The 12,325-nt window shown below is 39.6% G+C and overlaps 1 protein-coding gene across 1 annotated transcript in view; it reads left to right on the top strand.

Moving 5' to 3' along the window:
* The first annotated feature begins 6,568 nt into the window (after positions 1-6,568).
* Positions 6,569-12,325, top strand: part of rasa2.L (RAS p21 protein activator 2 L homeolog) — a 68,057-nt gene continuing 62,300 nt past the window's right edge. Inside the window, exon 1 of the mRNA XM_018263950.2 lies at positions 6,569-6,779. Coding sequence (XP_018119439.1) covers positions 6,686-6,779 — 94 coding nt within the window. The 5' untranslated portion in view covers positions 6,569-6,685. The remainder of the gene's footprint in view (positions 6,780-12,325) is intronic.

A 12,325-nucleotide genomic window follows, 5' to 3' on the forward strand; every position in this document is an offset into this window, starting at 1 on the left:
ATCGAAGGCTATTCCTTCGATCGTTGGATTAAAATCCTTCGAATCGTTCGATTCGAAGGATTTAATCGTTCGATCGAAGGAATAATCCTTCGATCGCAGTATTTGCGCAAAATCCTTCGACTTCGATATTCGAAGTCGAAGGATTTCAATTCCTAGTCGAATATCGAGGGTTAATTAACCCTCGATATTCGACCCATAGTGAATCAGCCCCTTAGTGTTGTAGTATTTCTGGTCAGGTGATCTCTGAGGCAGCACAGATAGAGTCAAGAAATGGTGGTTCAAGGCAAGAGATGTAAAAGAGCAATATTTATGTAAATATATATTCCAGTTTGGTAAGATTCTTTAATATGTCATTCAATTTGATATAAACTATCTGTTGCTTAAGTATTCATTTTGGGGGTATAGTTTTCCTTTAATAACAGTGTCCACAAAATGGCTGCTGCCTGCTTGCTATAATTATGCATTCCCAGACTGAAGGAAACAAGATTCAAATAATTTATATAGTGTAATTAAAGTTCATTTTGCTTAACTAATGTGATAAAATAGGATTTTGAATAATGTATTTGGGTGACGGATCCCCTTTAAGCTCACAATAAACTTTAATATTATGCTTGTTCAAGAAAACATCCAAGCCACTCTTAAAGGCATTAAAAGGATCTACCACCATCATCCGACACGGCATTCTACAACGTCACTGCCTTTACTGTGAAAAACCACCTACACTGCTTCAGATGAACGTTCTGTACCTTTCGTCTAAAGGGGTGGCCTGTTGATGTTATTTTCCAAAGTAAAGATCCCTTGCTATCTGTTAATAATGTAATTTAATGTACTTGTAAAGAGTAATTAGGACCCCTCACAATTGCCTTTTCTACAGAGAAACCAACCCCAACCATGACAGTCTAGCCTCATACTTTAAATCCTCCGTCCCCTTTAGCAGTCTAGTTGAACATCTCCAAAACAGATATAAGCAGTAAACTTGACTGGTGGATAACACAACAATCCATTTAGTGCTTTAATATCACTGCACTGCATATTTAAGGTGAGGCCTTACCAGCGACCTATAAATGGGCAAAATTATGTTTTCATCCCTCAAGTAAATGGCATTTTTATGCAGGACAGTATTATATTTGCTTTAGTAGCCACTGATTGACAGTGCCTAGAATTACACAGCTTGTTATCTACAAAAATTCCCATATTATTCTTAATTAAGGATACCCCCAATACACCATTTAGTGTATAACATTTATGTTTTTTCTAATCTTACACTTACCAACATTGAGGGGGTTATTTATCAAGGGTTTAGTTTGTGAGGTTTTTTATACCTTGAATAAACTCACAACTCAAATGTTTTCTGATTTATGAAACAACTAGAATGGCAAAAACTTGAATCAGTGAATTCAGGGTGAAAACCCCAAATACTCACTCAGATGAATCGAGTTTTCAAGTAAAACCCCCTGAAAAAATCCCAAACATCATGAAGGTTACAAACATCTTCAAATGGTTCAATGGCCTCTGCCATTATAATCTACATGACCTCAACAGGTTTTAGCTGTATTTGTTTTAGAGTATTTTCAGATTTTTATTTTGTAGTTGAGAAAGCTTTATGTAAAAACGATGCCCAATATAGTCCATTTCAGTCCATTCCATTTAAAAGTGTATTTATCAATGGGTGAAAGTGAAAGTTCACCATTTGATAAATACACCTTTAGAAATGCCATAGAAATGAATGGAGAGAGGCGGTAATTCACTCTCTAATTTCAGTCTTTGATAAATCTAACCCCAGGGCTCCACAGGCAGCTGGCATTAATAGTCACAATGACTTGTGCAAAGTTTGACGCTACACATTACATTGGTGTGCCAGAAGTGATGCCACCCCATTGCCATAACTATGTCCTGCAACCTGCGAATGGTTTACCAATATGGACCCTAATTTGCACCCTTATTGGTACATCACTGGCAATTAGTGTCATGTTCTACTTAACTGGTACCCACTATAATGCTGGGGGGAATCCTGGGGAAAAAGCTTAATAGTATTACTCATCTTAAATATACTTCTGTGACTCTTGGAATTTAAACTCTTATCTGGCTGCAAGAGCTTAATTTCTCTAACAACAAGGGAGCCATTTTGAAAACAAAGGGAAGACAAAAAGGAGATGCCCAAAAAATTGATAATCAATACAAACTAATAACAGTAAAAGTGAAATAGATATATTTTCTGGTGCCAGGGATAACCTTTTAGCATTTTCAGTTGCATTCTGGAAAGTTAAAACCATACAAAATGAATAGTAAAAGCCAACTCAACAGTTGCCAAAAATAGGTCCAGCTATAACATTCTAAGAGGTAAGCATTAACTTCCTCTTTAAAATATTCCTAGGACTACTATTTAATCATCCATGCCTACTCCCTTCCTCTCACTGGGCTTTGGTGACAGACTAAGACAAAGAACTGGCCAATTGTGTGCAGGTATCGGATCTCTAGGCACTCCTCCCTGTTTGGAAGGTTCATAAAATTACCTATATAGGATAGTTTTTATACGCTGTAAAATTGCGTTACCTTAAAATACACTTTGAGAATGACAAATGAGACAAAATGTTCTGAATTAAGTATTTAACCTATAAAAATTGCGTTAACTTAAAATACACTTTGAGAATGACAAATGAGACAAAATGTTCTGAATTAAGTATTTAATCTATAAAGACACCAGAAAAAATACAAAAGACCCAAACAGAACCGAGACAAAAATGAATATAAAATAGTATATATTTGATTATTTAGGGGTTAGAATCATGATTTTTATGTTTAGTAAAAGTAAATAGTGTGCATTTCCATACAGTGTTAAAAGGCATATAGTAAAAACAAAGTGCTTTATTCTCTGTATTACTTGTTTCATCTGTGTTGTATCATATCTCAACTCCACCGTTTTATTCTGCTAGTATCCCAGAGCAGCTGACTTTTAAGGGCTTTTTTTTCAAGAGCACCCTATATATACTGAATACTACCATTGTTCAACTCCATTCATTCTAACTTCTAGCTCCCAGCTTGATTTGGGATGCTCCTGACTTCAGATCACACTTATATCACAATATCATCTTTGCTTGTACCATTGAACTCTTAACTACAATTTACTGCTTTCATAGCCATGCTGTTCTTTTTCTGGATTCTCAAGCTTAAAACTATGCCTCTGGCTTCTTTAAAAACTCGTGCAAAATCTCCATGACTCCATGAGCCGCTGTGATCTTCTTTATTTCCTTCTATATTTCAAACGAGCCCAAGTCTAATGCCAGGGTGGTATATTTTCCACCAACATTTAGATGCAATTAGGGCATTATAATGCTCATGCCACTTACTTCAATGGCATCTGTCTATCATTTTGCACTGATTTTGGATTTCTTTTCAGGCCAAAATCCACCGCATGTGTGCAGGCATGTGTGGTAGGCAGAAGTCAAAGGAATTAGGAACGGGCATTATGAGGTGATATTTTATGTTTTCCCTTTGGTGTTTTTGTGTTAGGTCTAACATCTATCACATACTTAGTGGTAATATACTGTTTTGACTAGGTGCTTGACAAATAACCCTTATTTACGCCAGTGGAGAAACCACCACATTTGACATTAGCCTTAAACTGGCAGCTTAGCACACACACCAGCAACTACATAGCAGTTTGCATAAAAAAGAAGGATGTGAATAGCAATAACAAAAAGGAGCCTCATGATCAACATGCAATCTATCCTACAATATAACTGTTTACATTATACCTTTAACCTCCACGTGTATTTCCCTTCACCTGTCTAGGGAATTACTGTTAGATGTTCCTGGTAGGACCAAAACCCAGTGATGTAAGTATCAGGAAAAAAGACCTCATGACTGTGAGAGGCCCAGTAAAGACTGCAAGGGGGTGGTACATGGGTCATGTAAATGTGTGCATGTGTTGGAAGGAATCAGGGGTTAGACGATTAAGCATATATATGGGATGGTGGAGGCCCAACTTAATCTCATGGGATAAAGTTATAACCCTTTCTAAAGTTCTAATTATTACTTTTTTCCCCACAATTCTCTATAGTCATGCAATGGACCCTCTATGAACTACATGACCTGGTTGTATATAGGATCATATTCCTTCCTCTGCTGCTTTCTGCAATTGTGGCATGTCCTACCCTAAGGATTATCCAAATAGTTGTCTCCTGTTCTCGGTCTTGAATAATGAACCTTGCAAATACAGGTATGTGACCTGTTATCCAGAATGCTTGGGACCTGTGGTTTTCTGGATAAGTGATATTTCCCAAATCAGGATCTCCATATCTAAAGTCTACTAAAATATAATTTAAACATGAATTTAACTCAATACGACTGTTCTGCCTCTAATAAGGATTAATTATATCTTATTTTGGAACAAGTACAAGGTACTACAGGTTGTTACTAACAGCTATTGTATCATACCTCCCAACATTTTGGAAGTAAAAAGAGGGACAACATTTTTTTTTGCACATAGCACAGTGAAACATTTTGACCACGCCCTTTCTGTGACCACACCCCCTAATTACAATGTTCATTTTACAAAATTTGGCAGGTTATGAAAGTTTGAAAATAATTCTCCTTATCTAAACTGTTTTTTTGTCTCAAAATTGTTACAAAGTATCTTATTTGTACCTGTTAGTTGTTCTGTGCTCTCTGCTAAAAGCCAATTAAGTGAGAAACTTTGTTTCTTTTTCTGGCTGTTCAGTGCAGAGAAAATAGGGACTTTCCAGTACAAATGAGGGACTGAGGGTTGAACTGTCAAAAGAGGGACTGTCCCTCCTGAAAAAGGGACAGTTGGGAGGTATGATTGTATTATGCTAAAAAAATGCCATTTCAATGCATTGGAAATCTCTTGATTCTACTTCCATACAATTTTGGGTTATAAATTACTCCCTTCTCTGGCATTTACCAGAATGTGTAGATTGCCAACCCAGGCCTTCTAGTACCCCAAACTCAGTAGGGCCCAAGGTAGCACAAAGATATTGAAAGGCCCTGAATATACAAGGCCGTCTTTTTGCTATTTTAAAGGACAATGGAACCCTGGATTGCTGGGGGGGACCAAATCACAAGTTTTTTTTTTTTCAGGCAGGTATTCCTTTTAAGAAAAAATGCAACAACCCAGTGAAATAAAAGTAAAATAGCTGCATTGCTTTCTCTGGTGCATCAGAACAGTGCATTTTTTCCCTAGAAGGAGAAAAACATTTTTGTTTCTATTAACAACATTGGAGGCTAGGTCAGAAAAATATCAGACAGGTGTCAAATATATTACTGATATTTAGCCTTCCTACTTTTTGCACATTGAGTGAAGACAGTGGCAGAGCTGGGGGGCTCCTTGTGAAGAGAAAACATAGCTGAGGCAGAATAAACATAATTAGGGAATTATGAATATTATTTCTTCTGGCCCATATATTATAAATATGAACTCTGGGGAGACAGAAAAAAACACTACATGGTCAAACCATGCCAAAACTGTCATTGTGTTTGTGGCACTGGTACACAGGGCCGCCATTAAGGGGGCACAGGTGGTACAACTGTACCTGGCCTGGGCCTAAAGGGGCGCCCGGCTGTGCTGCAGTTTTCAAAAGAGCCAGGCTTTGAAGCCATGTCCCGAACCGTCAAACAGCTGAAGTCCCGAAGTGCGAAAAGTCCCAAAGTTGCGAAAACAGACTAAATTGAAATCCTGAAGCGGCGAAAAGTTCAGAAGTCACAAAAACAGACAAAATTGAAATCCTGTAGCGGTGAAAAGACCCGAAGTCAAGAAAACACCCAATATTGAAGTTGAAGTCCTGAAGCTGCGAAAAGAACCAAAGTCACGAAAACAGCCGATATTGAAGTCCTGAAGCGGCGAAAAGACCCGAAGTCACGAAAACACCCAAGATTGAAGTCCTGAAGCGAAAACACCAGAAGTCACGAAAACAACCGAAATTGAAAACACCTGAAATTTAAATCCCGAAGCTGCAAAAAGATCCGAAGTAACGAAAACTCTATAGGCCCATGCCACCAATTTTTTTTAAAAAAAATATTCTCTGGGGCCACACATTTTTTTTTAGGGCCCTGGCACTAGGGTTGCCACCTGGCCGGTAAAAGTGATGGCTGATCCCAATGTTATTAATAGGGGAAAAAGATAAATATATAGGAAGGCCGGTATTTTACCTGGCACCAATGTTTTTTAAAAAAAAACTTTTATGGGGAGCCCTAGCTCCAATGTTCTTTTTTAACTTGTAGGGGGGGGGCTGAAAGGCAATTTTTAAAAAAATACTTTAATGGGGACAGGTGTGGGCCCTGAAAATGTTGTATGGGGCCCTGTGATTTCTAATGGCGACCCTGCTGGTACATATGTAATAAAAGAGGAAGTACACCTTCAAAGAACTATACGTGTGACGTGTTGTACATTTCCAAATGACAGACATTATAGCTTTCTTGATGCCTAAAATAATGGTAACACAATGTGGCCAGCAGCTTTTCCAGCTATATCTCTCACTACAAACAGCCGGCACCTAGTTTCCGTCAATGAAACCCCGCCCAAACTATTTACCGCCGCCCCTAGATGTGACGCAGCATCAGGTATCACTCCGCCTTAGGTTTACCATTCTTGCCTCTCACACACTTGGACAAAGTAGTTCGGCAGGCGGAGTAGGACTAACCGATTGGGGCTCTAGTGCCGCCAGACATGGCGGGAGAGCAGCGGGAAGGGGGTGGAGGAGAGGTCGGGGATCCGCCCGCGGCCCCCGTGCGGCTACTGCAGAGCCTGCGGGGGAAAATATGTGAGTATGACAGAATTGTGACTTAAACGCGTGCCATGCAGTTGTGTGTGTCCCATAGTGACTGGGATATTTACTGATGTGTAGCCTGTCTGTATGTAGGTACAACATACATTGGTCGAAACCATTTAATCTGTAAACAGGGCTCTTTTTATATCACTGCTCTTAAGCACGAAGCTGGGACAGCACTCGAAAACTTGTCTCTCCAGATGTTATTGAACTACAATTCCCAGCATTCTCTTAAATCTCTCATGTCCATTTTCAATCTTCAAAAGCCATTAGGGGCTGTTTTCTTTTAAACCTTGTCATAATCTCTTCCTTATTTCAGAAAAAAATGCCTTTAGCCTGTGGCTCACTTGCTGTTGCTGAAATACAACTCCATCTACATCATCATTTAGGGTCTTGTAGTTCAGCACCAGCTTGGGCGCCAGGCAAAAGGCATATTGATGGTACCAGCTGGTTACAATGCTCCCTTACAGCTGTTATTATACCTGACTCATTTTATGCCAGGTATTTGTTATGCATTTTTATAATCAAATAATATGACTACAGGGTTGGCTCATGGCCAGTATCTTCCTGGCCCGGCCGGTGAAAATGACAATTGTTGACGATTTTATCAACGGGCAAGAAAGATGAAAACACAGGAAGGCTTTTTTTCAGAAAGCGTGGCAACTGTGAAGGTATTGGTGTACAGGGCAGCGTGGATCCTTTAAGATCCTGAGTGGTTTGTAGCTTCTTGAGCGGGAGACAAAAAGCTTAAAAATCACTAACCTCTGTGTTATTGTTAAATGCAAAATTAAAGACTTTTAAAAAAATTCACTTCCCTCATTTATAGTGACTGGGAATAATGCCCTGGCCTCTTATCTGTAATTAAAGGGTAATTGCCAACTGACAGCCGCTTACTGGCAGCACTGACCACCCTGCGGCAACTCCCATCGACTTACAAGCGATAACAGCCCATCGCTTTACTTTGCCTATCCCCTACTTGGGGGTAGGGTTGCCACCTGGCTGGTATTTTACCGGCCTGGCTGGTAAAAATGATGGCTGATCCCAATGTTATTAAAAGGGAAAAAAAGATAAATATATAGGAAGGCCAGTATTTTTTTCTAGAAAAGGTGGCAACCTCACTTGGGGGGGGGGGCAATATTGAGTATTTTGTTTCTTTCCCAAGGAGCCACGAGATGCTTGCATCTACCACTTACCATGGGCCATGTAGTGCAGCGTATAAATAGAATTTCTTGTATAGTAAAGACCTATGAACAGAGGGATGCACATGAATGAATGTCGTTCAAGTATGGAATCTTTTTGTACCAGAAATCAGATATCCATAAAGCTCAGAATTTCAGAAGGCCATCTCCCACAGAGTTTATTCTAAGTAAAAAGTTCACATTTTAAAAAACCCCAAAAAAGCCGAGTGCTTTTCTGTGTAATAATAAAACAGTACTTTATATGTGGTGATAAGTAAGTTGTATAAATCAATATTGGGGGAAACTGTCTTTTGGGCTTTATGTAATGTTTAAATCTCTTAAAGAGAAACAGCACTGACACCAGAAATTAAACCATTTTTACATCTATCATAGTATTGGCATTGTTTGCTACTTGTAATTTTGCCATAAAGTATTTGCTCAAAACATTACCCATCTGACTCCCCGTGCTCGTCTATGAGGGGGCTGCCATATTTGTGCAGCAGGAGTCCGTTCGCATTAGAAACTGACAGGCTGAGATGGGACAGTCAGGTTGGCAAAACAGTCAGGTTTAGGAACATTAAACAGACCTCTCAGCAAAAAACAATCAACATGACCTACAGGTTACTTTTGATGTACATTCATATTTTAAAAAGTTGTTTTTTAGCGTCAGTATACTTAGGTATAGGCTTTTCTATTACAAAGAAAAACCTTATTTGAAAATCCCAAGCGTTATAGATAATAGACCCCATACCAATATAATGCCATTATTTTATTAGTCGAGTTGGCTGTATCGATTTATATGTGTATTGTAGGCATTGTTGAACAAATATTTATACTTTTTATCATAGTCTTGCAACTGTGATGCCATTCACTTGGATCCAGTTTAAGTTCCATGGATTTTGGATTGTACTGTAGGAGTTTTCTTACAAATCAGGCATGGAGATACGGTGTGTGATTGGGTGACTGCTTGGTGAAAATTGTAGAACATTACATCTCGGAACAGAGCTGAGTGCCAGTCTCATAAAACTCTATAGAGTGAAGATATCCATTTGATTATTGTAGTCAACGGTTGCAGACTTTCAAGGAATCTGTACTTTGATATATATATAATATCAATAGGGATTTTATTGCAAGTGGGTCCAATAATTGAACTTTATTAAGTAATCTATAATGCTTTAGGCAGCAACACAACAATACTGTAGAAAATTAACACCCACAGATACAGGCACACTTTTTTAAAGGATAAGGAAATCTAAAATCACTGCTGAGTGCAAAGTTTTTCAGGACCTCTTCATTAATTCTAGTTGATTATCTCCTAGGCTGGGTGTCCCCTTTCACCAAAAATGCATCGGCCAGGGGTACAGTTAGCCGATTGTTGTCATTTTTTAGATCATTGAGGAATCACTTAAAAGGGCCAGCAAACCCCCAAAAAACATTTATATACTTTGCGTTGCTTGGGAAGTTCTTATATGTTTATATATATATATATATATATATATATATATATATATATATATATATATATATATATATATATATATATATATATATATATATATATATTACATATACATACACTTAGCCTATCAAATAGTTACATCGCATAGCAGAATTGCAAAACTTTATTTCTTCTGGCCCATGTCACACAAGACATGCCTCTTTATCAAATTTTGGTTTGGAAGCCGGAGTTCCCCTTTAAAGGGGTTGTACACCTTTACAGAGTGGTATTCTGAGACAATTTGCAATTGGTTTTTATTTTTTTTATTTGAGTTTTATATAGCTTTTTTTATTCAGAACGCTCCAGTTTGCAAATTCAGCAATCTGATTGCTATGATCCAGATGACCCTAGCAACCATTCATTTAGATGAATAACATACTAGAATATGAATAGGAGAGGGCCTTAATTGAAAGATGAATAATAAAAAGTAGCAATAACTATAAATGTATAGCCTTACACACTGTTTTTAGATGGGGTCAGTGACCCCCATTTGAAAGATGGGAAAGAATCAGCAGGTGAAAGCAGATCATTCAAAAAGAAAAAATGAAGGCCAATTGAAAGGTTAGAATCAGCCATTCTATAACATACTAAAAGTAAACTTAAAGGTGAACCACCCCTTTAACAGGTAATAGGGAACAATTCTGAAATGCTGTTTTAACCTTTATTGTTGAACCTTGCCCGTGGGTATATGTACAGTCGTGACACCAATAGAGAATTCCAACTTATTATCTTTTCTGTGACATTACGCCCTTATTGTTGTCCTTCTTCAGGCGTTGTGCTGGAGGCATCCATTTTTCCCCCACTCTGTCTTGTGCTTTAAATGTGGTTGTGATGAGCTGAGAGTGTTCTGCTTATGTGTAAGTGGGTTACTGGCAGTAGAGGGCAGATACGCAAGCAGGCTAGTCAGTATTACTTTCGAAGGGAAATGTTTTGGATTACCCATGGTTTTATTGCCAGTATTTTACCCTTGGAAATGGTGACCACCAAAGTGGCCTAAGCCATAGATTAAAGGAGAAAGAAACCCAGTGGGCGCAAAAACCCTCCCCTGTGTTGCTTCCCCTCCCCCCTGGCCTACCTGTCCCGCTGGGCAAATGCCCCTAACTTGTTACTTACCCTTCTGCGCAGGTCCAGTCCACAGAGTTCACAGACGCCATCTTCTTCCACGCGATCTTCTTCCTGCTTTGACCGGCGTTTTGGCGCGTGCGCAGTAGGAGCATTTCACCGGTACAGATCTACTGCGCATGCGCCAAAAGTCACGAAGTGAAATCGGAAAACTTAATGACTTTTGGCGCATGCGCAGTAGATCTGTACCGGCGAAATGCTCCTACTGCGAATGCGCCGGTCAAAGCAGGAAGAAGACGGCTTGGAAGAAGACGGCGCCTATGAACTCCGAAGACTGGACCTGCGCAGAAGAGTAAGTAACAAGTTAGGGCATTTGTCCAGCGGGACAGGTAGGCCAGGGGGGAGGAGGGAGGGGAAGCAACACAGGGGAGGGGGGAGGGTTTTTGCGCCCACTGGGTTTCCTTCTCCTTTAGTGGCAACTGGTGTAACTGTACAACCCCTTCATGATTCTGTGAGGAGGCTGTTGGTGTGCAAGACCTTGGAGATTATTACTGATATTCATGATGGCACATGCAGTTGGCTGCTTATGAATGCTTTATCTTGCAGCCAAATCCTAAATGTTAAAAATTTGGCTAATCTGCACACAACCCACAAGCCACATTGAGCTGGCTGTTTCTTATAAAGAAGGGGAAGTGTTGATGAAAAGAACCAGCTGTCTGACGTTTGACTTCATTGCTCCATAGACATTAGACAACATCAGCAGACTCTCACCCATGAGGAAGTAGCCCAGGGTGACGGTGCCCTACGTTTTTGGTTGGTTTGTAGAATCCTGTACATCTTTGTTTGAATCAAGAGTAAATGAAAACATGAAAGCATACATTGGCCAGCCAAGACATTTGCTCCTTCTTTTGCGTCTGATCATCTGATCTGTTTCATTTCAAATTTCTTACCAGTATTTAAATCATTTAGGGGTGCATCAATTATATATATATATATATATATATATATATATATATATATATATATATATATATATATATTGCGGCACTCGCAGGGTTTTAGTGAAAAAAAAAAATGTTTTATTATTAAGCCTCAACGTTTCGAACCGCAACCATAAACGATTACCTTATCGGCAGAGTGGGATTGTAACACACAGAACGAAGAGCGCCCACCATTTGCCCCTTTGACGGTGGTCGGACCAACGTAAGGTGTCACTAATAACATTCCATGATTGCCGCCGAGGTCTGCAAACGAGTGATCTCCTTTTGTGCACCTATAGCAACTCTGCCGGCTTACTGACAGTCCATTGGCCACGTCCCTTTACATGTCACTGTGAAGGGAGCTCCCTGCTGTCATACAGGGGGCCACCCGTCTCCTAGATCGCCGCACAGATTATTAGTCTTCCCCATTTGGACTTCACTCTTCACAGGAAAGCCCTGTTGGGAGCGCCGAATTTAGTGAAAGACCTCATTCTCGCTCACCACCATACGGGCAGTATTACACTGTTTGTGAAGCCAGCGCATCTAACGAGGTTGTCCAGATAGACTGTGCAGCACAAAGGGAAGTAGTGCTGATCTTCCGGATCACATATAACTGCAATAAGACCATATTGTAATACCTTCAGTGAGTAATCGGACTACTTGGTCCGTCGCTCTGTCAGGGGCCTACCGACTATCTCTGTGGTCAACCCTGGTGCCAGCCAAGACATTTGCTCCTTCTTTTGCGTCATCTGGATCAAGGATACTTGATAAAGGCCCCACAGTGGGTCGAATTGTTGGATGCACGAGTGATGAATAAATAAA

The sequence above is a fragment of the Xenopus laevis genome, chromosome 5L, assembly GCF_017654675.1.
Source record: "Xenopus laevis strain J_2021 chromosome 5L, Xenopus_laevis_v10.1, whole genome shotgun sequence".
In the NCBI taxonomy this organism is placed as follows: Eukaryota; Metazoa; Chordata; class Amphibia; order Anura; family Pipidae; genus Xenopus; species Xenopus laevis.